The 26,823-nt window shown below is 42.0% G+C and overlaps 1 protein-coding gene across 4 annotated transcripts in view; it reads left to right on the top strand.

Moving 5' to 3' along the window:
• The window catches only part of LIMS1 (LIM zinc finger domain containing 1), a 170,384-nt gene that overhangs the window by 126,941 nt on the left and 16,620 nt on the right, over nt 1-26,823 (top strand). For 2 of the 4 annotated variants that reach the window (XM_087426336.1, XM_014791706.2), the window contains exons 1-2: nt 10,340-10,536; nt 14,711-14,870. In XM_087426336.1, coding sequence (XP_087282462.1) covers nt 10,355-10,536; nt 14,711-14,870 — 342 coding nt within the window. In that variant the 5' untranslated portion in view covers nt 10,340-10,354. Of the gene's footprint in view, nt 1-10,339; nt 10,537-14,710; nt 14,871-26,823 lie in introns of those variants that run through there. The other 2 variants (XM_087426338.1, XM_087426337.1) reach the window with 1 other exon arrangement.

Consider the following 26,823-nt stretch of genomic DNA (forward strand, 5'->3'; position numbering starts at 1 on the left):
GAGACAATAGTTCAGTGAGTTGTTTTTACTGAGAAGAGAAACTCATGCTGAAGGCCAGGAGTTAGAGTGAGTTGTCTGAGTTTCTGGTGAGGGTGCTTGATATGAAGACTCTATGCAAGTTTTTACGTTCAGGGGCTCGCGGTGTTCTTGAGGAGATAAGGAGCACCTTTGCAGTGCGGAACAGAACGTTAAATCTTAACCCACTCCTAATCCACTGAGCAGGATACCCAGTGAGCGCCTTGCAACAATCCTGTTTGTTTTTAAAATCATATATGTATATGTATTTTAAAAAGAATAGAGATCAAAATGTTAAAGTGCTTATCTCCAGATGGCAGGAATATGCATGATTCTTCTCTGCCTCTTGTAAATTTTCTGTGATAAGCTATATTACTTTTGAGCTGACGGGGTAGGGAAATTCAACTTACCCAACAAAACGCTGCAGTCCAGTGATGCTGTCCCCGAGTGCTCACACTTGCACAAAGGGCTGCAGAAACTGAGGCAGCCGCATTCTTCAAATCATTTTTTAGTTTTCTGCTATTAATGATTTTGCCTTTTTGCTACACATTCTGCTGCTTTCTCAGTCTAGTTTTGTGTCTTTCTTTCTATGGCGAGTTGCCTCCTGTGCTGAGAATGTCTTCATTATTGTAGAGACAGGGTGGTAGTTGGAGGTAGTGAGTCAGCTCTGTTGTGTCTGTGTGAGGAGGGGAAGGTGTCTGAGTCTTGAACTCTGTTGATTTTTCTCTGCACATGGTTCAGAATGTCTCTGGATAAAATAGACCTGTTAATCTAAGAGAATGTCCTGGAGGAAGGAGAGGATGCTGTGACAACCTTTATTTTAGTCTCTTTCCTCCTCCTTCCCCAGGCTCCGCGACCTTCATACGCTGAAGTCTTTTGTGGATGGGTATTTGTTGTGGTTGGGTAATGTTGGAAAGCTTTTCTAGAGATCGTCCAGAGAGAGATTCTTCCCAAGAAATGGGCCTCTGAGTACGCTGTCAATAGTCATTAAAGTGGTTAAGACTGAGTAACTGAACTGTTTGTTTGCAGTACTTTGCGCCTGTTGTGGGCAGAGTGTTTCTGAGCCGCGGAGCACTTGCAGGACCTGTCCAGTGTTACAGACCCTCAGGCCCCGAGGCAGCGTAGAGCTGCATGCTGTCCCTCTGCTCTCTGCCCGATGGTTCCTGAGTGGCCGCTCTTCTGCCTGTGGGCTTCGAGAACCAGGACAGTTTTCCTTCAGACACCAGAGGAGGAATTTTTACCTCATCCTCTTTTATTGGACACACTGTATTTTAATTGTTGATTTTAGGATTAAAAGTGTGCCTGCTAGTTTACTTCCTGAAAATTTTCAACTTGAGGTTGAGTTGCTTTTCACTCATTTTCCTTATGAGGGATATGGACACACTTCTTAAAATATCACAAGGTGTGGGGTGCTGTAAATCTTTGGTCCAGCACCAAAAATAATCTCTAACTTTTAGGTAAGTTTTGTTTCAGAGAGTGTTACAATCAGATGCAAATAGCCTTCTCCGTCACTGCCTGCTTGTCACTGCTGGTCTGGTCTGAGGATTTGGACGAGTTGGAGGCCTGGGAAAGGTGATTGATGCTGAGGAGGGAGATCACTCCAGTCTGTTCTTTCCACCTTCGTTAGGTGATGAAGTTTTTCACTCAGTCTCTCCAGTTCTTCCCTCCCCCCACCCCCAAAGCCCCAGTAGATAGTTGTATGTCACAGCTGCACATCCTTCTAGTTGCTGTATGTGAGACGCGGCCTCAGCATGGCTGGAGAAGCGGTGCGTCGGTGCGTGCCCAGGATCCGAACCCGGGCTGCCAGCAGTGGAGCGCGCGCACTTAACCACCAAGCCATGGGGCCGGCCCCTTTCCAGTTCTTTCTAACCTGCTGTAACGAAGCCAGAGAGGCTCTTCCCGGCTCTGATCGTGGTCCCATGAGCAGTGCCAGTGCTGGCAGGTAACAAACATGCAGTTTTCCTCATTTTCAGTTAGTTTGAGAAGATGTGCACCTTATTTCTCTCTCACTCTCTTGCCCCTATTGTAATGAGTAATTTCTTTGTGCTTGTGCAGTCAAGGATTAGGAAACAATTTTAACAGAGAAGGCAAAATGGCATATTCAGTGCAACTCCATATCCTTTTCTGGCCAACCTTTGTCTCTGCTCCCTCTCTGTTGAAAGAAAACACAGTGCGTTTGTCCTGGTAGCTGGAAGTGAGAAAGAACTTTCCAGCTCCATTATTTTTACTTGTATGTCATGATTATTTTGTTTTTAGTAGTAAGGGAAAATCAGATTAAAGTTTCCATTTGAGTAGGATGGAGAATCACAGTGAAAATAGTTCATTTTGCCATATGGTAATTTAACCAGGCATCTCAACAACTTGAATACCCAGTATTCATGGAAGCCAGCCCTGGTGGTCTAGTGGTTAAGATTTGGCACTCTCACTGCCATGGCCTGGTTCGTTTGCTGGTCAGGGAACCACACCACCTGTCTGTCGGTTGTCATACTGTGGCGGCTGCGTGTGGCTGTGATGCTGAAAGCTATGCCACCAGGATTTCAAATACCAGCAGGCTCACCCATGGTGGACAGGTTTCAGTGGAGCTTCCAGTCTAAAACAGACTCGGAAGAAGTAGCTGGCCACCTACTTCCGAAAAATTGGCCGTGAAAACCTTATGAATAGCAACGGAGCGTTGTCTAAAAACAGCACCAGAAGGTGAGAGGATGGTGCAGAACGACCGGGCAGGACTCTGCTCTGCTGTCCACAGGGCCATTAGGAGTCGGAATCCACTCAATGGCACTAATAACAAGTATTCATGGAAGCCTTTGACTCAAGTTGGAGAAGCTTCATTCTAGTAGTTATTGCCGGGTGCTTGATTTAGCCATCCACATATGTAAATCTATCTGTTGAATGGGGTAAAACAATTGTTAGCACTGCCTTTATCCTATATCAGAGTCCTGTGTTTTAGAGGCAATTAGTCAAAATGTTCAGCTTGATTTTAAAAAACCGCTTAGATGAAATATTTGGTAGTGATGCACATAATTTAATTGTTGCTCTTTGAGGGAATTTTAATTAAAAAATACCAGTTATTAAAAAGTTGATTTTTAATTTTGGCAACCATGCTCATGATTATATCCAGACTTTAAGTATTTGAGCAGGGTTTTTTTTGTATGATATCTCTAAGTAGGTATTTATCTTTGGCTGTGTATTATGTCAGAGTTGGAATTTGTTTTGAAATCCAGCACTGAAATCCAACGCTGAAATCACAGAGTTAGCTGGACTGATGGAATCTGAAGCCCTGCAGCATTCTTTACAGGACGCTGGAGTTTGGTCAACTTAACATCAAATATGCTGTGTGTGGTTTGGCATCTAACAAGCTGTTAGGTGCACTCAGCCAGGGTCCCAGATCCTGCCTGCTATGGTCTGAATGTTTCTGTTCCCCCAAATTCATGTGGTGAAATCCTAACCCCCGAAAGTGATGGTATTAGGAGGTGGGGACTTTGAGAGGTGCTTAGATCATGAGGATGAAGCCCTCGTGTATGGGATTAGTGCCCTTAAAAAAGAGACTCCACAGAGATCCCTAGCCCCTTCCACCATGTGAGGACACAGGGAGACGGGGCCAACTATGAACCAGGAAGAGGGCTCTCGCCAGAATGCGACCATGCTGGTGCCTTGATCTTGGACATCCAGCCTCTAGAACTGTAAGAAATAAATTTCTGTTGTTTATAAGCCCCCCAGTCTGTGGTATTTTGTTATAGCAGCCCAAACAGACTAAGACTAAGACATTGCACAGTAGATCATTCCGTAAGTCATAGAGTTTGACACATAGTAGATGATCAGAAAACGTTGAGTTTATGAAATATAAATCTCTCTACTCTGGATAGATTTAAGGGATGTTTGTGGTTCAGACGTGTCCTGTGGGATCTCCCAAAGACCCAAATTAGCCATGGTGATGAGGAGGCTTAATCAGATTATAGAACCTCTTGGGAAGAACCTTAAGGAATCATGGGCATCTGGAAACCCTAGTTCTTCAGCAAAAACCACTTAATGGCCACTATTCAGACAGAACTGGCTCTTTTGATATTTTTTGAAAACAGCCTCCCACCCTATTTCAAGGGCTATTTTGATGCTGCTGTTGTGGCAGTAGTAATTTCAACCAAGGGAATTAAAATAAATATTTTTCTCATGGTTATAATCATAGTCTAAAAGGATTGTTTACATTCTTAGAGTGACATTAAGTGTCAAAAATGGTTTAAAAGTAACGAAATGCCTGGATATAAAACTTGAGCTATGGTGTTTATTTGGCCTCAAATTACCCTCTTGAAAAAGAACGCATGTTTCTTTTAGCTCTGCTCTAGAGTAGCTGGATAAGAGGAGTGATTGACCCACTGACTCTCCTGTACAGGCCTTTTGGGCCCTTTTGGCCAAAGAGTGCCACCTAACCTTTCAGTGGCCACATGGTTACTGACCCTCACTCAGACACTAGGGCACACAGACAGCCTCTTTCGCTCAGCACTGGGCACTGAGGTAGAAATCTGCATCGTTATATGCTTGAATAATGGAAGAAACCATGTATGTATGTCCATATATTGTTTCCCCACCTACACTGTGTACTTATAGAAATAGAGGCTTGTATTCTCTTGTTTATTCATTCGACATGCACTTCTTAAGTACCCCCTTAGGTCCTGAGCATCATGAGCACATAGTAAAAGTTCCATATGTTCAGACATGATGTAAAATAATGTAAGTAAGTAAACAGTGGGCTAATGCAAGCAATTGCTTTTTAAGAAGCTACGGACATTAATAAAAAAGTTGCTAAAGGAAGGACAGCCCATTCGTGCTGCCACTAGCCCCTAAAATGCCAGGGCTTGCTTACTCTCACAGTTGCAGTGGTGGGCATGTCTAAGCCTTCCTGGCTGCCTGTGAACCCTCACTGTGTTAGTTCCTTTGTTGTTTCAGCATAAGTGGCATGTGTAAGGCGCAAAGAATGTCTCCCCTGACAATTTCTCTCTGAGAACCAACTTGTCAATGTCTTTTGCTTCTGGGGAGAGGCTAATGGGAAAGAGATATGTGATGGAAGTTGACTGGGCTCTTTCGTGCCCCATCTTTTCTTCTTTTAGAACCTTAGCCTTCCTTCTCCCTCCCAGCTCCCGGTTAGGATATTCCTTGGTGATGAAAAGAAAGGAAAGGAGGAAAAAATGAGATCTGGCAAAATTGTGAACAAAAAGACAGCACCACAAACCTGTCTGAACATCCATATAAATGCTGTTACGCTGATTGACTCAACAGTTTAAAAATATTTACATAGTATATATGATACCTGTGACCATAAAACTGATTCATATTGAGGTGACTTTTATTGAAGAGTTCTATTTAGGATTACTGAGTGCCAAGCACCCTCATTTACATAGTTCTTGCTGGAAGTAGAGGAAACGAGAAAAAATGGAAGGTTTTCTGTTTGCTTCCCCTTAACACAATATTCCTTAAATAGCATAACTTGAAGAGATAAAAGAATTTTTAAATTTAAATTTCCAGCACTAATCTGATTTAGCAGAAGGACACCATAGAACCGACTTAGTTGATGGTATAGAGCAATGTAGAGGCTGATGGTGGGGGCGGCCAGGATGTATTTCCTGTCCAAGCACAGTCCTCTAGTGGCTCTGTCAGCAGTAAGAACCGTGAGCCTGGCTGTACTTAGGCTACTGGGGGAAACAAAACACAGACCAAAAACAGATTTGCTTTAATTTCAACCTAATATCTTGTTGGTGACCAAAAATCAAATCATTCTTTTAGTAAGCTCTTTAGTTTCATCAAAGGGATGGTTAAGATTAGTAGAACACACACGTACACACACATACGCAAACTATTAAAAGACTTGACTTTTCATTTTATAACTCAATGTAGTGTTTGAATTTTTTCCCAAATACATGTATTACTCTTTTTTCCTTCTTGTCAATATGATTATCTGGTGGAGTGATAGTTCTGACTTCTTTTTGTACTAATCTGTATGTATATAAACTTAATACATGTACATAATAATGTACACCTGTTAGAATAGCTGAAATAAAAAATAATCGTGATACCAAATGCTTGCAAGGATGTGGAAAAGTTGAATCTCTCATACATTGCTGGTGGGAATGTAAAATGATACAACCACTCTAGAAAAAAGTTTGACAGTTTCTTAAAAAAACTAAACATACACTTATCATACAACTCAGCAATTTCACTCTTGGACGTTTATCCCAGAGAAATGAAAACCTATGTTCACACAGAAACCTGTGCATAGCTTAATTCACAACAGCCCCAAACTGGAAACTAGTTAACTGTCCTTTAGTGGGTGAATGGTTAAACAAACTGGGTTATGTCCGTTCCATGGAATACTACTCAGCAATAAAAAGGAGGAAGCTGTTGATATATATAGAACTTGGATGGATTTCAAGGGCACTATGCTGACTGAATGAAGCGAACCTTAAAAGGTCACTACTGTGTGATTCCATTTATGTAACTGTCTTAGTCACTTTGGGCTGCCATAACAAACATACCACAGGCTACATGGCTTAAACAACAAATATTTATTTCTCAGGGTTCTAGAGGCTGGGAAATCCAAGATCAGGGCACCAGGAGATCAAGGTGTCTAATGAGGATCCACTTCCTGGCTTGTAGACAGCCGCCTCTGGTTGTATCCTCACATGGCCAATAGAGAGTCCTCTGTATCTCTTCCTCTTGTTCTAAGGGCAAGAGGGATTAATGCCCCACTCTCATGACCTAATCTAACCCTAATCACCTTCCCAAAGGCCCTACCTCCAAATACCATCACATTGGGGATTAGGCTTCAACGTGTGAATTCTGGAGGGACACAAACATTTGGTCCATAGCAGTAACTCTCTCTAAATTATAATTATATGGATGAAAAACAGATTAGTGGTTGCCAGGGGTTAGAGACGGCAGGGTGGGGAAAAGGTGGGTGCGACCATCGGAGATAACATGAGAGGGATCTTTGTGGTGATGGAATAGTTCTGCATCTTGATGGCGCGGTGGCTGCATGAATCTACCCATGTGATGAAATGACATAGACCTGTACACACACATTGTGCCAGTGTCAGATTCCTGGTGTTGGTGTCGTACCACAGTTACATAAGATACAACCAGTGGGAAGACTTCGTGAAGGGTACAAAGGACTTCTCTGTACAATTTTTGTAACTTGCTGCAACTCAATAATTATTTCAGAATAAAAAGTTAAAAATTTTATTGCAGACCTTTCATGTTATTTTTAATTCCTTGGCAGATAAGAGACTTCATTGTGTCATATGCTCATGAGCCATTAGCTTTTTCTTAGTTCTACTTTTCTATCTGGTAGAAATAAAACCAGTTGTTATGAAGTAAAGAAGATAATTAGTTAGATTTTTAGACCTCCTGCTGACTCAAAATGCAGACTGGCAACTAATTTGCTTTCATTGTTTTCATGGTTTGCTAGATCAAGTAGATGGATTATTAGCCCCAGTTCGTTCACCAACAGATAATTACTGTGCATCTGCAGAGTGGTGGACTCTTCATGATGCTTGGGTACCGGCATGGACAAGACAAAGTTCCTCCCCTCCTGGAGGTGACATTTTTGGCATGTTAAGTGAGGCTAAAGGAAGGTAGAGAGCTTGGGTCCTGCTCTCCTGGATACTGTTTGAACTGAAAGGAAAGGGAAGTCTCCTCGTACCTACTTCTGTGTTCTGCCCTGTAGGTTGGTGTCTCCAAGTAGCATTACCTCAGTGTCGCAGAATATTTTGGATCTGATGATGTTTTTGGCGGGAGAATGAACATGATTCACAATCACTAGACCTAGTATGGATTAAGAACTGTAAAGAATATTGTAAGGAAAATAAACAAATAGAGCCTGACAGCTTTTTTCTTTAGGCATGGACAAATGTATCAGTTACTGGAAGCACCAGTACAGGATGGATTTTATTTTATTTTGTTTATTTTATTTTTTGTGTGTGTGAGAAAGATCAGCCCTGAGCTAACATCCATGCCATTTCTCCTCTTTTTGCTGAGGAAGACTGGCCCTGAGCTAACATCTATTGCCAATCCTCCTCCTCCTTTTTTTTTTTGTTTTTTTCCCCAAAGCCCCAGTGGATAGTTGTATGTCATAGCTGCACATCCTTCTAGTTGCTGTATGTGGGATGCAGCCACAGCATGGCCGGAGAAGCGGTGCGTCAGTGCACGCCCAGGATCCGAACCCGGGCTGCCAGTAGCCGAGTGACCGCACTTAACCACTAAGCCACAGGGCTGGCCCCAGGATGGATTTTATAAAGAGGTAAAAAACAAACAAAAACATTGGAGGCAGACGTCTGAATTTGAGTTTGGGACATTGCACTTACTAGCTGTGTGACTTTGTGCAAGTCACTTAAGCTCTCTGAGAAGGTAATATTAGTCTTGTTTATTTTTTAATGCAGGATAAATTAATTCTTGAAAGCTAATAGTAGACTGGCAAGTTGGAAGGATTATTGTTGAGAGCATAGTGGTGGTGGGCCTCCTTCCTTCTATTTGACCATCAAGTCATTGTCTCGAACCTTCTCCCTAGGGAGGGCAAGTCCCTATGTTCATGGACTAGGTCCCAGTATACTGAGATAGAGAAGTTTAAAGATAATTAAAGATTGATTTTGAGTTTTGGAAAGAGGAGTGTCTTAGGTAAAGTAGAAATGTGAATATCTCTCTTAACATAATTAGGTTAAGAGAGAAGAAGTATTCTGGACAGGAGACTCGTATGGCTCCCCACTTCCGACCATGCTACCTAACCTAGTTCAGTGCATTGTGTTTCTGGTCTCAGAGTCAGAGGGTGTGTGTGTGCGTGTCTGTGTGAATGTTTGCATGCCTGCTGCCTCCTCTCTCTGGTCCCCATGGTCATTGTAAAAAAAAAAAAAAAATTAAACATTTAAATATTTAAAAATGGTGAGTCTGTTGTTCCATCAGCCACAGGCCTGAGGCCTGGGCAGGATCCACAGCCTTTGAGTTTCTGACCTGTGTTCTGAAATCTGTAAGATTCAGAGTGAGAAGACTGGATCTCATTTTCTGCTTCTAGTCCCATTTTTGTACCCGCTACCTAATCTTTTCTAGTTAACCTGTTTTGCTCTCCAGCAATTACCTTTAACATTTGCTCGCATAGTAAACAACATAGGATCTAGGATCTAGAATCAGACTACGTAAGTTTAAATCTTGACTTCACCACATACTAGTTATTCCTCATCTGTAAATAATACCTACTTTATTGGGATATGATAGTAAGCACTTACTAACACTTAGGCGTCATTCATTATTCATAGTTATGACTCAAGAGCCTCAGCGCATTTTATCTATTTGCTGTTGATTTCATGGCTCTCGTATCTCGAGTGTGATCTGCTCTGTTGGTCAATGTACCTTTTACCTATTCCCTAGATTTCCTTTCTCAATGCCCCTTGGTACCTTGGTGTTGGTGGGATGGCACGTTGGTACTGAGAGGACTGGGACTTGAGAAGACACTGACCCTTGTATTGCCCATGGTGCTGCATCATCATCGTCTTCATGGCTAATACTGTTGTAAGACAACAGTAGTGTCAAGTGGGTATAGCAGAATGCCAGTGGCATCCTTAGTCATGATAAAGACCAAGACACGTTGGCTCACCTAAGTCACACAATTAGCTGGGAACTCCAGTTCTTCCGTATTTCCCTGTGTGTCCGTTCATTGAACGCAGTATGGAACTCTTACTATGTGCCAAGTGCTAGGATAAATAAAAGTCAAATGTAACTCTTAATTTCGGGGACTCTCAGACTCCTGGGGGAAGGCAGCCATAGGGCCTAGCTGGCAAGCATGCCCTGGACATTATGATGCCCCTCAGAGTGTGTCGGCAACATTGCTCTCACCAGAGAGCTTGTTAGAAACACAGAATTGCTGGGAGTGTTTTACAAGCTCTCTGAGAGATTCCTGTGCCCACCCAAGTGGAGAAGCACAGTGTTAGTGGGACAGACACCCAGAGACTTGGATGTTTCTTTCTCTGGGAGCCTACCAAGCAGCCCTCTGTTTCTGTAGTAATGTGTACAGACACAGTCCACTGGGAAGGCCGCTCCAGCGAAGACTGTCACAACTTCGTGGAATGTTTTCTAGAGCTTCCAAAATGCCTCAGTAAATCAAGACTGTTATGCCCAGTGACTGCTTTGCTCCTGGAGCTCTTAACGTGAAGGGTCAGGAGCGACCCTGGCAGGCCTGGGGCTGACGTGTGTGGGAACAGTGGGAGTGACCCTGGCAGGGAGCGGGGCGCCTGCATATTGTTTCTCCAGCTCCTGTCCAGCTCCCGCTGCTCTCTGCCCTGGGCTCCGAGCTCTCAAGCACCCACGGATGGCGTTCCCGGGCAGGGCGCGCCCCTATGTCATCCCAGAGAATGAAGAACTACCCCAGACAGCCCTTAACAGTGTCCACCAGGCGAATGGCAGTGAAGACGAGAGGGCTGTGTCGAAACTGCAGCGCAGACACAGTGACGTGCAAGTCTACAAGGAGTTCTGTGACTTTTATGCGAAATTGTAAGTGTCCGCTCTCCAGGAGTTCCCCCCTTCCACATCTAGCTTCTAGGGCTTTCAGTTCACTAGCCATTTGCAGTTTTATTTCCGCGACTTTCAGCAGGGGCTTCCCAGGGAGAGGAGGGGCCGGGGCCTCTCGGGGCTGCTCCCGGGCAGCCTGTTCCGGCAGGCAGGCAGGTTGCGCCTCCTGTAAACTTCCAGGGCCTGAAATGCACAAGTGAAGGAAAATGCCGCCTTTCAATAAGAGTAGTCACGTCCTGGTCTTTAGTAGGTTCCTGATAATAGCACATTTTCATTAGATAGTCGAAGAGGGAGGTTTAGAGTTTTTGTTGTCAGGATTTGTAATAGAAAAATTTTATACTCTGAAACTTCCCATAGATAAGATGCATGTTGAGGGAAACAGTGAAAAACTGAATTACAGACTATTGATAAAGATGCACATTTTTGTTATGTTTAACAACCAGCAATTTGAAGTAGGCTAACTGGGTTTTTCTTAATACAGTCTCTAAGGGATTGAATGAATAAATAAGGATGTTGTGTAACTAGCAAATATGTACATGTAAATAAAACATGGCGTTATCTCTAAAAAGTTAGTCTACTTCATATTATGAAATGGGTTTTAGCAGTTGTTTTTTTTTAAATATTACAAAGTAGTATTTAGACCAACTCTTGTAAGATTGTTGACTTTATTCAAAGCTGTATGCTTGGAATTATTGCAAATCCCTAATTTGTCAATTAAGAGTTAAAGAGAATTTAACTTGACCTGATTGTCTATTTCCATTAATCCATTCTGTGTCGTATTGCAACAGATGTCATTTCTTTTCACGACTCATACAGAGCTCTGTTTAAGAGTAATTGGGCAGTTATAATTATATTATAGCCAAAATACTTGGTGATCTCTCAAGATGCTTTTTGGATTTACACATTTTTGCATTTTAATGCCAGAAAATTTGTTTCACATACTTTGATAAATGAGGCACTTGAGTAACGAAAGCTCAGGTTTTCTGTGTTCAGGTGATTTGTGGAAGTGGATCAGCTAAATCAGTTATGACTGGCCAGATATGAAGAGTCGCTACTAAAGGCTCTTACCTATCTATACTCCCCGACGTCTGTATTCCTGTCAGCAACACTTTTTAGTGAAAATTCTTTTCTGAAAAATTAGCCAATTAATTATAACAAGTGACAGCTATAACTATCATTCATGACTTTAAAAAAGTAACTTCTATCATATATAGTATTAAATACAAAAATCAACTGTAAAAAAACACATAGGTCAATATAGGTTCATCAGTTGTAACAAATGTACCTCTTTGGTGGCGATGTTGTAATGGGGGGCCCTGCATTTGCGGGGAGGGGGATGTGGGAAGTCTCTGTACCTTCCGCTCAGTTTTGCTGTGAACCTGCAGCTGCTCTAAAACATAGTCTATTAAAAAAAAAACACATAGTGCCAGAGGGTCAAAGACAAGAGAGGAAAGGGAAATGTACACAGTTCACTAGGTTGGTGAGATTATTGGTGTTTTTTTCCTGAAAGTTTCCTTTAATGTTCTGTTTCCTTTCTTTTCCTGCTTGTTATTAAAAGGAATACCTCTTCAAAAATACATATTATGTTATCTCTAAAACTAGTTTATTTTTTCTGTTTGTGGGAAAAACTTATATGCTTGATTTTGTAATGTGTCTACCTATTTTCTGACTCTTCGACTGTTTGAGTTTGAATATAAGCAGTCTACAGTATAGTGAGTATGAACAGGTCGGTGATAAATGTGCTGATCTTGGGACCCCTTGATGCTCTTAAAAATTATTGAGGTCCCCAGAGAGCTTTTGTTTTGTTCATCGGTATTTTCTGTATTAGAAAATAAAGCTGAGAAAATTTTAAAATATTTATTAATTTAAAATAACAGTAAACTCATATATTAATAATATTTGAATAAATATTAATTTTTTATGAAAAATAACTTCCAAAACGACAAAAGCTTGGTGGGAAAAGTGGCATTGTATTACCTTTTTGCAAATCTTGTTAATGTCTGTCTTAATAAAAGACAGTTTCACATATCTGCTGCTGCGGTCATCCTATTATAACATTTTTTTAGATAAAGTATATAAAGAAAATATGGCCTCCCACAGAGATGTAATTGGAAAAGGGGAGGACCTTCCAAACTCCTGAAAGGGTCATGGTGGCCCCTACACTTTGAGAACTACTGATCTAGGTAATCATGAATCAGGACATTCCAGAATGTTCTTCTTTTCCAGCTTTTTTAGAGTTCTATTAAAATCATTGAGAATTTGGTGAATCTTTTGAGAGGATTTAAAATTAATAATAATGCTTTATATTTGAGTAGCATTTTCTGGTTTCCAAAGTGGTTTTACATACTTTTTCTTATTTTATCCTCAAACGGTACTAAGAACTATTGGGGCAGATGTGGGCTTACCGTTCTTCATCAATGGACATCTGTGAATTTTGGTCAAAAGAAAGGGAGAATCACAAATCTTCACAGGAGCTTTGCTAAAAGTGCCACAGTCCATCTGGCTTACGGTAAAGCCCGGTGAAGAAGAGAATTTTACGGACTTTTCTCCCTAGCTCACAGTGATTTTGAGATGACAAAATAGAAAATTCATTTTAATATGAAACTTAGGCTAGGTTTGCCAAATAGTGAGGCTGTCTGCCTTCCTCCCTCCCTTCCTTTTTTTTTGGTGACGTTTTAATTCTCTATTTAAGCCTATCAAGTAAAGCTGAGTTTTGATGGGTATGGGGTCATGAACATGGTACTTCTGCATGGGGTTAGTTATGGCAAGGCTACAAAATTGGACTACTGTTCTTTGGAATATTTAGGGGGAGGGAGGCACAGTTGTCTTCCATTGGGGTGGGGTGGAGGTGAAACAAGGTATGTGTGAACACCTGTGCTAAGGAAACAGCAAAACTCAGAAACTGCTATGGGACAAGGCAGTTAATGTGTCTGTAAACAGAGACCCGCATCCTGCCTGCGTCAGAGGGGAGTTGAGGGGATTCAGGGGAACATGAGCAGTAACTTCACGAGTGGATTGTTTCAATAATCCGGGTGGTCAGAAGTGGCACCAGGGGACCAGACACAGAGGGAGAGCTCGTGCCGAGTGGGCGTCCGAAATAAACTTGCTACAATATGGACAGCTGACCACTGACTGCTCTGCTGAGAGGACCTTCTCCACTTCAAGGCCTTTCAGAATCAGAACAGTTCTTGATGTGAAGTGCAGGGGGCTCATTAGGGAATAATCATGTGATTACATGCTTAATGGTATGCTTTTCTTCTTCCAAACTGCACAGTGGGTAGGTGGAACTTGGGGCTGTGGATTGAATGCCTCGCATGTGTTTCCAGGTGTAGTGAAATGACTGGCGAGGGAGTTCCCAAGTCACTGGGCTCGTCTGATTCCTTGATTGCCTGGTTTCATTTTCTTGATCTGTAAAGTGTGGTGGTGTCCCTGTCATGTCCTCTCAAGTGTTTGAAATTTGTATTGTAATCTGGTTGTAATCTTATGAGCGGGGGACCTGGAGTCTGGTCCACCTCTTTTAACCTCCATTTCATCCTCTGTAAAATGACCTTCATAATGTAAAATTCTATGATTTTAAGATACATTTTATAATATTAGTGTTCAATATTTGTTTTGCCAATTAGATTATAGGACTAGGCATTTTGGCTGGTTTTAAGAGTTGCTTAAGCAGATGCTTTCAACAGGTTATAACTAAAGGGATAATCAGTGATTAGGCTATGACATGGCATTCAGAGGATGTGCAATTTAGATTCTGTTCTCAGAAGGGAGAAAAATTTGCTTTGAGATGTTGACTTGGGGGTGTTTTAATTAAGTTACTTACGAGTTCCCTGAGGACGACTGTTGACTCTCATCTCTATCCCTAGTTCTCACAGGTAGTAGGCACTTGCCGTAGTATATTTAGCAAGAGGAATGTCAGAAATGTTAAAGAAAAACAGATTCCAAGCAGGAGGCCCTTTCAGAACCTAAGATACTAGGGCAAAGAGACAGGAACAGTTTGAGTTGAGTACGTAAGACACAAGGAAGAAATTGGGCTTTATAATACATAAAATATGATTTTTGTGAACAGAGAATTTGCTCCTCAGTTCTTTGTGTTGTTTGATCTTAAGTCTAAGAAAAGGTTGACAATCTGTGACTGCTTGTCTTTTGTGTGTTTCAGCAACATGGCCAATGCCCTGGCCAACGCCACTTGTGAGCGCTGCAAGGGCGGTTTTGCGCCCGCTGAGAAGATCGTGAACAGTAATGGCGAACTGTACCATGAGCAGTGCTTTGTGTGTGCTCAGTGCTTCCAGCAGTTCCCGGAGGGACTGTTCTATGAGGTGAGTCACCCTGGACAGAGCGCAGGGGTACCGTTCCCCTCTGCTCCCCTCCTTCCCTTCCTTGTTTGAGGCATCCTCCTTCACTTTAGATTGCAGCATCAAAGATTGCGTTGAAGGCCCAGGGGCACTGCCAGGGATTTGGTACTTGGGAGGTCCGTGATGGCTCAGGTGTGGAAGGCCCTGACAGCCCCCCCCGTTTGTACTGTTCATTCCATCTTCCTATCTCAGAACCCCGGTACCTCGTGACTTCACCCGTCAGACCTGAGCACTTCAGCTCAGCAGACGAAAGCTCTCTATAGGCCTCAGCCGCAGCTTTTCCGGCTTCTCCAGCCAGGCCCCCACTCGCTTGCTCCCCTACACGTACCTCCTGCTCCCTGCCTCTGTGTCTTGCCTCCTTCCCAGAGCACCACTGAACATCTTCTTCAGAGGAGGATATCTGTGACCTACTCCACGACTTTGAGGCAGCGAGTGAGAACTTCCATACATTCATTTTCTAAGGAGGGTCTTGTTTGGAAACGAGTATTTGGGGGGATACCTTGTCTATATTTAACTCTTCTTTTTTTTTTTTTTTTTTTGGTGAGGAAGGTTAGTCCTGAGCTAACATCTGTCGCCAAACCTCCTCATTTTGCTGAGGAAGACTGGCCCTGGGCTAACATCCATGCCCATCTTCCTCCACTTTATATAGGATGCCACCACAGCATGGCTTGACAAGTGGTGCATCCAGTGCTCGCCCGGGATCTGAACCTGGGCTGCCGTAGTGGAGCACGCGCACTTAACTGCTACGCTACCAGGCCAGCCCCTGTATTTAGCTCTTCTATGTGTTTCTATATTCTTTTCCAAATACTTGGTTTTCTAGATCCTTTGATAATCACCATGTGGTCTACACATCATTTGTTTTTATTCTTACCATTACTGAAACCTCCTTCTCACAGAATACATCTACTTTTGGGACTGGTCTAGCGAGGCTGACTCCATGCTCTTCATGAAGATAAGAGTGATGTGTGTGTGTGTGCGTGTGTGTGTGAGAGAGATGAATTAGATCATTTACTTTTACCAAGTTATTCCTTACATATTTGTGTATATATACATTATTCATATGTGTGTCTGTATGATAATATATGTACACAGAACTATGTTACAGCCGGAGATGGCTGTTAATTTGCTTTCTTCTTCTGCCTAGCAGATTTTTTAATTTATCTGTTTTAAAAGCCATTCCTGAGGAGGGAAAGGTGGTTTTTAAAGAGCACTAGTAAGTCAGTTGTTTGCTGCTCAGACAGCATTTTCCCATAGAAACAATGCCTCCTGAGAGTGAGGTTCCCTGGCCAGCCTGCAGACAAACTGTTTACGCCATCATGGGTATATGGAATACAGAACTGCTGGGTCGATAGTAACACAACTCTGGGAAACAGCTTTAAGAGTTTTGATTGGGAAACACTATTTCATTCACTAGAACACACTTTGTAAGCTCCTACTGTGCCTCAGAAACACAAGTTCCCTACAACAAAAACCCTGGCAATAGGAATAGGAGTTCTTTTTCTGTTTTTTTTCACTGCTTCCTAACTCCTGCCTTGGGCAGTGGGAATCTCTTTCCTGTCAAGAATGATGGCTTTGGGATGGGAATGGCAAGTGACAGTTGGGGTGGGACAGGAGTAGGAGAGGCGCAATCCAGCAGCAGGCGGGCAGAGGCCGGGTGGGGGGAGAGGGGCTGCGGGTAACAGCTCCCCCTGAGGTTGTGGGTGGGGCCGCCATTGGTCATGAGGAGAGTGACGACTAGATTCTTGAAGAAGAAAAGGAAGTCCCTGGGGGCTGAGGCAGCAGGAAGAGAAAGGGAGGGAGTGTTACTCAATTGAGTAAAAGGACCTAAGGACCTGCTTCTGTGGAGTCTTGACAGGACATCGCAGGTCTCTGAGTCACAGTGGAGGGGCGCCGGGACTGGAAGGAAGGAGGTGAGACTCCACAGCACATTGACAGGGATCACAGGAATCTGCCTCCAGAGGGAACATCAGCCTTTATACTCTGTAAATCCCCTTCTTACCTCTACCTTTGTTTTCACTTGAGGCCCAGAGAGGTTGAAATGTCCTTGATATCACAGCAGATTTGTGGTGTGAATGGGATTAGAACTTGGTTTGATCTCCTAATATCCAATATGGTATTCTTTCCCTTACGTATTCTTTTCAAATCTAAGATATTTTTATTGAAATGAGTAATTATGGCAAAGGCCTTAGGAGAGATTCCAGAGGAACAATAGAGAAGAACTCAAAAGAGAAAGGCAGGCTGTTTTTCCCAAATATTTTTCTTATTTCCCTGGCCTACTATTCCCTTTCTATCACTTTCTTTTTCCTATATTGTCCCTTTGCCTGCCACTTTGGAATTAAGCACGATCACCTCCTAAGCTCCTAGTTCTGTGTGTGGGTACTGTCAGCTGCCACGCCACTTGTGCTTAGTCGAGAAAGGGCTCTGTCCGCGCCTGAGTGGACAGAATAAAGCATGACTCACGCTTGTCCACCTGCCCGCCTCTCAGTCCTCTTTCCTTCTGGACTATAAATACCCTCCCTGGGTCTGTCTGATATTATTCTAAAGGATGTTAGGAATACCCAGAACTAGCCTAGCACAGGCATACCTCATTTTATTGCAGTCCACAGGTATTGTGTATTTTATAAACTGAAAGTTTGTGGCAACCCTGCATCGAGCAAGTCTTTTGGCACCATTTTTCCAACAACATTTGCTCACTTCATGTCTCTGTGTCACATTTTGGTAATTCCTGCAGTATTTCAAACTTTTCATTTGTTGTGGTGATCTGTGATCAGTGATCTTTGATGTTACTGTTGTAGTTGTTTTGAACCATGAACCACGCCTGTATAAGACAGGCAACTTCATCAGCCAATGTTGTGTGTGTTCTGGCTGCTCCACCAACCAGCCATGCCCTTGTCTCCCTCCCTCTCCTTGAGCCTCCCTCCTCCCTGAGACACAACAGTATTGAATCTGGGCCAATTAATAACCGTATAATGGCCTCTAACTGTTCAAGTGAAAGGAAGAGTCACATGTCTCTCACTTTGAATCAAAAGCTAGAAATGATTAAGCTTAGTGAGGAAGGCAGTAGAAAGCCAAGGTAGGCTGAAAGCTAGGCCTCTTGCGCCAAACAGTTAGCCAAGTTGTGAGTACAAAGGAAAGTTCTTAAAGGAAATTAAAAGTGCTATTCCATTGAGCACACAAATGGTAAGAAAGCAAAACAGCCTTATTACTGAAAGGGGGAAAGTTTTAGTGGTCTGGGTAGAAGATCAACCAGCCACAACATTCCCTTAAGCCAAAGCCTAATCCAGAGCAAGGCCCTAACTCTCTTCAGTTCTCCGAAGGCTGAGAGAGGTGAGGAAGCTGCAGAAGAAAAGCTTGAAGCTAGCAGAGGGTGATTCATGAGGTTTAAGGAAAGAAGCCGTCTCCATAACATAAAAGTGCAAGGAGAAGCAGCAAGTGCTGACCTAGAAGCTGCAAGTTATCCAGAAGGTCTGGCTAAGGTGATGGATGAAGGTGGCTACACTAAACAGCAGATTTTCAGTGTAGATGAAGCATCCTTATCTTGGAAGAAGATGCCATCTAAGACTTTCATAGCTGGAGAGGAGAAGTCAATCCCTGGCTTCAAAGCTTCAAAGGACAGGCTGACTCTCTTGTTAGGTGCTATTGGAGCTGGTGACTTGAACTTGAAGTCACTGCTCATTTACCATTCCAAAAATCTAGATCCCTTAAGAATTATGCTTAATCTATTCTACCTGTGCTCTATAAGTGGAATAACAAAGCCTGGATGACAGCACATCTATTTACAACATGGTTTACTGCATATTTTAAGCCCACTGTTGAGACCTACTGCTCAGAAAAAAAGATTACTTTCAAAATATTACTGCTCATTGATAATGCACCTGGTCACCAAGAGCTCTGACAGAGATGTATGATGAGATTAATGTTGTTTTCACACCTGCTAACACAGCATCCATTCTGCAGCCCATGGGTCAAGGAATCATTTCAACTTTCAAGTCTTATTATTTATTTATTTTATTATTATTATTTTTTTTTTTTTGAGGAAGATCAGCCCTGAGCTAACATCTACGCCAATCCTCCCCTTTTTGCTGAGGAAGACCAGCCCTGAGCTAACATCTATTGCCAATCCTCCTCCCTTTTTTCCCCCCTTTCTCCCCAAAGCCCCAGTAGATAGTTGTATGTCATAGTTGCACATCCTTCTAGTTGCTGTATGTGGGACGCTGCCTCAGCATGGCTGGAGAAGCGGTGCATCGGTGCACGCCCAGGATCCAAACCCGGGCTGCCAGTAGCAGAGCGTGCGCACTTAACTGCTAAGCCACGGGCCGGCCCCCTCAAGTCTTATTATTTAAAAAATATTTTCAGGGGCTGGCCCAGTGGCGTAGTGGTTAAGTTCGCGCGCTCCACTTCAGCAGCCCAGGGTTCACAGGTTCGGATCCTGGGCATGAACCTAACACCACTCATCAAGCCATGCTGTGGCAGCGACCCACATACAAAATAGAAGATTGAAACAGATGTTAGCTCAGGGCCAATCTTCCTCACACACACGCACACGTGCGCGCACACACACACACACACCCAAAAAACTTTTCATATGGCTGTAGCTGCCATAGTGATTCCTCTGATAATCTGGGCAAAGTCAGTTGAAAACCTTGAAAGGATTCACAATTCTAGATGCCATTAAGAACATTTATGATTCATGGAGAGAGGTCAAAATATCAGCAATAACAGGAGTTTGGAAGAAGTTTATTCCAGCCCTCATGGATGACTTTGAGGGGTTCTAGACTTCAGTGGAGGAAGTAACTAACTGCAGATGTGGTGGAAATAGCAAGAGAACTAGAATTAGAAGTGGAGCCTGAAGATGTGCTGAATTGCTCATGAGAAAACTCTAACAGATGAAGAGTTGCTTCTTATGGATGAGCCAAGAAAGTGGTTTCTTGAGATAGAATCTATTCTTGGTGAAGATGCTGTGAAGATTGTTGAAATGACAACAAAGGATTTAGAATATCGCATAAACTTAGTTGATAAAGCAGTGGCAGGGTTTGAGAAGACTGACTCCAATTTTGAAAGAAGTTATACTGTAGGTAAAATGCTGTCAAACAGCATCACACGCTACAGAGAAATCATTCATGAAAGGAAGAGGCAAGCAATGTGGTAAACTCCATTGTTGTCTTATTTTAAGAAATTGCCACAGTCATCCCACCTTCAGCAACCAGCACCCTGATCAGTCAGCAGCCGTCAACATGGAGGCGAGACCCTCCACCAGCAAAAAGACAATGACTTGCTGAAGGCTCAGATGATGGTTAGCATTTTTTTAGCAATAAAGTATTTTTTGATTAAGGTATATACATTTTTTTAGACATAATGCTATTGCACACTTAATAGACTACAGTATAGTGTAAACATAACTTTTATATGCAGTGGGAAACCAAAAAATTTTTGTGACTTGCTTTATTGTGATATTTGCTTTACTATGGTGGTCAGGAACTGAACCTGCGGTGTCTCCAAGGTATGCCTGTGATGGGCTATTGCCCAGGTTAAACTCCCTTAAGTCCTGAGGAAGATTGCTATTTTAGCTACGTTTATAATTAAAACTCCTTTTTCAGGCCAGGAATTTGTAAACCTGCATGTGGAGAATACAACTTTTCCTTTTGGTGGAATAATATTAGAGAAAAAGCTATCCAAGTCTTCCAAGAAGTAATCTCCATTTTCAGATTATGCATTTTCAGACAAAGTTGTGTCTAGCAATAAATTGTTTTCCAGAAAAGGAAGCTCGAAAACTTACCTGATTTGCTTTCCATTTGAGACACAACTTATATGCTTCAGTCTTGGTAACAACAGCAAATGTGTCTTTTCCACTCTATACCTATGATATTGCTTTTGTCTTATTATTAAAACATCGTCCTTCCCTCATTTCCACTGTCCCTACTCTTTTCCCTAGAAGACTAGCTGTGAAGACTCATAGGTGGTGGGTTCTCAGCACTCACTTCCCCCTGAAAATGAGATTCACTTTTACTGTGGAACTTCCTGATGTTTTGGATCAGGTAGCCAGGACATTCTTTCCTTTGGCCACAAAGACAAGTCTAGAGTTGGACTGTTGTTTCCTACCCACTCACTAGGATATATGTCTGGAGGTGAGCTGACTGAGCGCAGGTATTTCTGGCTCATCTGCAGCTCCTTAAGAGTGATTTAGCAACAACCAGGATTATTACCCATATTGGCTCCTTACTCAAGGCAAATTTGAATCCCACTAGATTATGTGATTTAGAAAGTAAACTTAAAGTTTGCCATTAATATTGTAATCCATCACCACTGAAGAAGGTAAGGTAGAACTTAATGATTCTTATGCTCTGCAGCTTCTATCGTCAGTAAGAACTACTTTACTCAAGGTGTTTCTTTTTTTTTTTTTTTTTTTTTTAATTTATTTTTCCCCCAAAGCCCCAGTAGATAGTGGTAGGTCATAGCTGCACATCCTTCTAGTTGCTGTATGTGGGATGCGGCCTCAGCATGGCCGGAGAAGCAGTGCGTCGGTGCGCACCCAGGATCCGAATCCGGGCCGCCAGTAGCGGAGCGCGCGCACTTAACCACTAAGCCACGGGGCCGGCCATCAAGGTGTTTCTTAATACAAGACATCATTAATGCTGTTTTCAGCCTATCTCATCTGCTTCATTTCAGTTATCCTCTCTGAGTCGACACAGCACTTTGTTTATACTTTTAGTATGGAGAGCATTTACACATTTTAGTATAGCTATTTATTTATATGTTTATCCCATCAAACTTTGAATATCTTAGGTACAAGGACTGTTCTAGCTAATTCATTATCTCTATCACTTGTTTTACCGTATTTGATAGCTATTAGGTGCTTAATAAATACAATGATATATATACAGTACTTGGATGGTACAGATTGCAAGATAAAACGCTAATATACCAACTAGGAACTAGGTCAGACATTTTCTAATGTAAACATTTGCAGGCTATACTTCAAAATCTTGGTACTCTTTACCCAATTCCTATTGTTCATCTCATGAACATTGTCCAAGCTTTATCTTGCCTGCATGCAGAGTGGTGAATGAAAGAAATGCATTCTTAAGTGGAAACAGGAGATTTCAGTTGTGGATACAACCAAGAGTAGAACTCCTGAGCCATGATGTGTTTTCAGTACCATATGTGGACCGTCTTTTTGTGTGTGTGTGTGAGGAAGGTTAGCCCTGAGCTAACATCAGTTGCCAATCCTCCTCTTTTTGCTGAGGAAGACTGGCCCTGGGCTAACATCCATGCCTACCTTCCTCCGCTTTATATGGGACGCCGCCACAGCATGGCCATACAAGCGGTGCATCGGTGCGCGCCCGGGATCTGAACCCAGGCCACCAGCAGCAGAGCGCATGCACTTAACTGCTACGCCACAGGGCCAGCCCCTGGACCACTGTCTTGATATGTAGGTTCAGGCCAATGTGGTGGTGTTGAATAAACTTACGTTTTATTTAAAACCTACAGTAAAGGGAAAGAATAGTATAAGGTACCCTGTGCATCTCACACACACACTCACCACACCCATTTTTTGCCAAATGATTTGAAAGTGAGTTGCAGACATACTGACACTGAATGAAGTTACTTCTTTTTCTGTTTTAGGGGGGAAGGAGCAATGGAGGAGTCATAGTTAAGAGATGATTTTGGGGATACTGGCATTACCAAAATGTTCTGTTATTGAGTGACATGTTATATCAAGTTGGGATCTTAATATAATCACTTCTGGTAATTGGAGTATCATTTCTTGAATTAAAAGCTCTCCTCCCTCCAGTTTGCTTAAGTGATTCAAATAACTTTAAACTCTATTTCCAAGAGTATACATTAAAAAGAAAAGAAAGGAGCATAATTCTCCTCACCTTGAGTATGGGCTGGACTTAATGACTCATTTCTACCAGGGATATAGCAGGGGTGAAGTAGTAACTTGGCAGTGGGGAAACCTGGCAGATATTAACCAAGCACTCAAGGTTAACATCAGTCATAAGTCATGTTGATATCATATACTCCCCCAGATGCTGCAACAAGTAGAGCACATTGTTGCCTCTGTGGTGTTCTTCCCAAAAATCCATGACCTCAGTCTAATCATGAAACAAACCCAAAATGAGGAGCACTCTACAAAATACCTGACCAGTACCCTTCAAAAGTGTTAAGGTCATACAAGACAGGGCAAGACTGAGGAACTTTCACAGATTGGAGGAGGCTAAGGAGCTCGATGGGTCTGACTTCCCTGAGATTTTGTGAGTGACATTTATTCGTTCATTTATTGACCTATCCATCCATTCAACAAATATTTATAGTATTAGTTAGGCAGTTACTATGTGCCAGGCACCATGTTATATTCTGGGATAGAATGATGAGCCAGATAGACGTAGTCTTCAAGGAACTTGTGCTACAGTGGATTAGACTAGACTGACCAAGGTCAAGTCATTGAAAGTTAGATACAAAAACTTCACAGTCTTATGGACTGGTTGGTAGTATGGAAAAGTTAAATCTACTTGTGGACAGATTTTCCCCCTAGAATCCACTGAAAACTGGAATAGATGGTGTTTAAAGTGCTTTAGCACAGTGTCTGGCACATGATAAGAGCTTAATAAATGGATGACACTAGGTTTTAAAAAATAATCCTGAGGTAGTTTTACAGACTGTTAGTACATACATCTACAACGGCTCCTAGCATAGTGCCTTGCCTTTCGAGGGTGCTCTGGATATTTGCTGACTGAGAGAAGCCATCAATGAAGCTATGCATCCTAAGATGTCTTAGGAAGCATGTATCCATAATTAGGACTTTTCAGGACCTCGACATTTTCCTCAGATTTGTGCAGTGGGGATAGAAGGTGGATTCATTTTATTGGTACATGGTCAAAAAGGAACCCAGTAGTACAAGGCTGTAATGTCATTGTTCCATATCCAATAAAATTAGCTCTTCATCTGTGTTCAAGTGAGCAATTCTGAAGTAAAGGTCACATTGTGTGTTGGCAGAGAAGTCAGGGTTATCGTTCAACCATGATTTTTGAGTTCTGATAGAAATCCACAGGATAATTTCAGAATTCTAGGTTGTATTCTCTCTTGCTCTGCCTGAGAGGTTGTGGATACACAGGAAGAAGCACAGATTTTGGGATCTGACAGCCTTGGATTTGAATCTCAGTTCCACTGGCTTTGGTGCAAGTTATTTAATCTATCTGAATTTCAATTTCCTCTAACAAGGGGATAATCACACGTCTCATAGGGTTATGAGTTTGAACCAGTGTAGCAAGTACATTACCCCATAAGTTAGCCCACTCTCTTCCTCCACTTTCCAGTGGGTACAACTTCAGAAAAGTAAAGCTTAGACACACTAAACCAGGGTTCCTCGTCCTCAGCACTACTGACCTTTTGAGCTGGATCATTCTTTGTTGTGGGGACTGTCCTGTGCATTGTAGGATGTTTAGTAACATTCCTAGTCTCTACCCACTAGATCCCCAGTTGTGACAACCAAAAATATCTCCATACATTGCCAAATATCAGCTGGGCAGCAGAATCACCCTGGTTGAGAACCATGGCCCTAAACAATGAGGGCATCCTTTCATGAATAGGTAACAATGAGGGCATCCTTTCACTAGGTAATAGCAAGTCGATTCTAAATGAGCGTGTGCCCCAGGTTGTTTAGGCAATACCCTACACAAAACAAACGCCTTCTATAGTCCTGTCTCTAAGAATTTGACTGTAGTCCAAGTTATTATGCCATAAATTTAATTAGAAAGTATTTCTAGAAAGAATTCACTTAAGAAAGACCCTAAAGAAAGCCTATATTTTCTTATTTAAATTGGCGCAAGGGAAGATAAGTATATCACTCTTGTATAGTTTATCACTCAACTATTTGTAATGAAAATATCATCCTCATTTAGCAGAAGGCAAGATACGTTTTCTGTATAGTAATTAGAACTGGTTCCCCAAACTGAAATTCATTTTCTCTATTCAAATATTATACTTGTGTATTTTAATTTTAAATAACTTTTAAATATTAATGATTATAAAAATTATTCATTTTGAAATTTTATCTCTATCAGAAGATAGTGATCAGGGTCCTAATGAAAACAATGTAAACATGTTAAAACAACAACAGTGGTGTTGCTTTCCATCACCACCAAGAGTTGAGTTACTGCTTCCCAGTTTCATGCGAGTCTCTCCAAGGTGGGGGTCCACCTGGCTTGTGTTACTTCACATTCCTTCACCTTGTCTGGAATGTAGTCCTTTATGCATGAATAAATGCCCTATAAGTGCTAATTTTAGAAGATTTATGAATTATATTTTTATTTCTGAGTAACTATTAAACCCCTCTTATGAGCCATGCACTGTACTAGACGTTTTACAAACAGTTGTTCTTATTCTTTTTCTTTCATTTGATTCTCACACAAACCCTGCAAGTTAGGTATTTTTATTCCCAATTTACTTATGGCCATGATGAGGCTCAGAGACTTTGTCAGCAGTTAACTGGTGGATAAGTAATCAAATCAGGATTTTATCTCAGGCCTGCTTGTCTCCACAAGCTATGTTCTCCTCCCCTGTATGCCCTGACTCTCACTGAAACTGAAATGGTTTCCTAGGAATGATATTTTTAAAATCTGATAGATAATGCTGCCTTGTATACGCCCATCACTGCTGTTTCATTCAGTCATTCAACAAATATTTATGGAAAGCCTACAATGGCATGCTGTATAGACCACACCATGTCCTTGTTCCAGGAGTGAATACAATCTTCAAACTGATTCGGATAGAACTTGAAGACAGCTTTCATGGTTCTTTTCTCATTTTCAGACCAGGAAAGTTTAGAGAGATTTTATAAATGTATCAGTTATATATGATTAGTGATCTTTAAATTTGGTGTTGTAGTTACCTCCAAAGGGAAATCTGTTTTCATCAGTGCTGCTTTTCATAAGTTATCAGTATCTCCAACCCTCCAGTACACGTGAAGAAATATTTGTAAAATGACCAGATCATTGGTGGCGTGAGAAGGCTGATTAAATGCCATTTCGGAAATACCCATTCAACCCAAAGGCCCTTACATCAGCTATATACAGTCACTATAGTGGTTCCTAAATCTAACTTTGTGACATCTGGGATTATCTCCAGTAAAAGGATTATCTTAATTTTTTCCCTAAGAAAATACTTTTGGGGCCGGCCCTGTGGCTTGGTGGTTAAGTGCGCGCGCTGCGATGCTGGCGGCCCGGGTTCGGATCCCGGGTGCGCATCGAGGCACCACTTCTCCGTTCATCCTGAGGCCGAGTCCCACATACAGCAACTAGAAGGATGTGCAGCTACGACACACAACTATCCACTGGGGCTTTGGGGGGAAAAAATAAAATAAATAAAATCTTTAAAAAAAAAAAAGAAAATACTTTTGGAGTGAAATGGAACCAACCAATATAGAGTGGTATAGTTCCAGAAATATTACAAATTGGGATGGACTGACCCAAAGACCAGGGACTCAGCGTGCAGCCTTTCTCACCCTGCCCTAGTACACATTTAGAGGCTGGGTTCTTTGTTGATGCTTCAGATTTCTTTCTCTCTCCATCTTAGTTTGAATTTCCCAATGTGTTCTTTTTTCTCTATCACAAAATAAATAACAGGAAAGACAATTTATGATGAGTGATTTAGTAGGAAGATGTTTTACAACGAGATTTCTTCCCTCATTTCCTCTTACATGGAATCATGATGACTCAGGAAGGCTGAAACCTGAGAAGGGAAGACTGGTTGGGAGGGAACCTTCCAACTAGAGGAGGTGCTTATCTGCTGACCCACTCACCTCAGAGCAGTTTATGACAAACCAGTACAAATCACCAAGTGAGAATTTCCAACATTTGCACTTGACTTGAAGTGAAACCATCAGCTGAGTTTCTAATTCTGAGCTTTTTTTAAAACA

This window comes from Ceratotherium simum, chromosome 40, assembly GCF_057802395.1.
Source record: "Ceratotherium simum simum isolate JZ-2026a chromosome 40, ASM5780239v1, whole genome shotgun sequence".
NCBI lineage: Eukaryota > Metazoa > Chordata > Mammalia > Perissodactyla > Rhinocerotidae > Ceratotherium > Ceratotherium simum.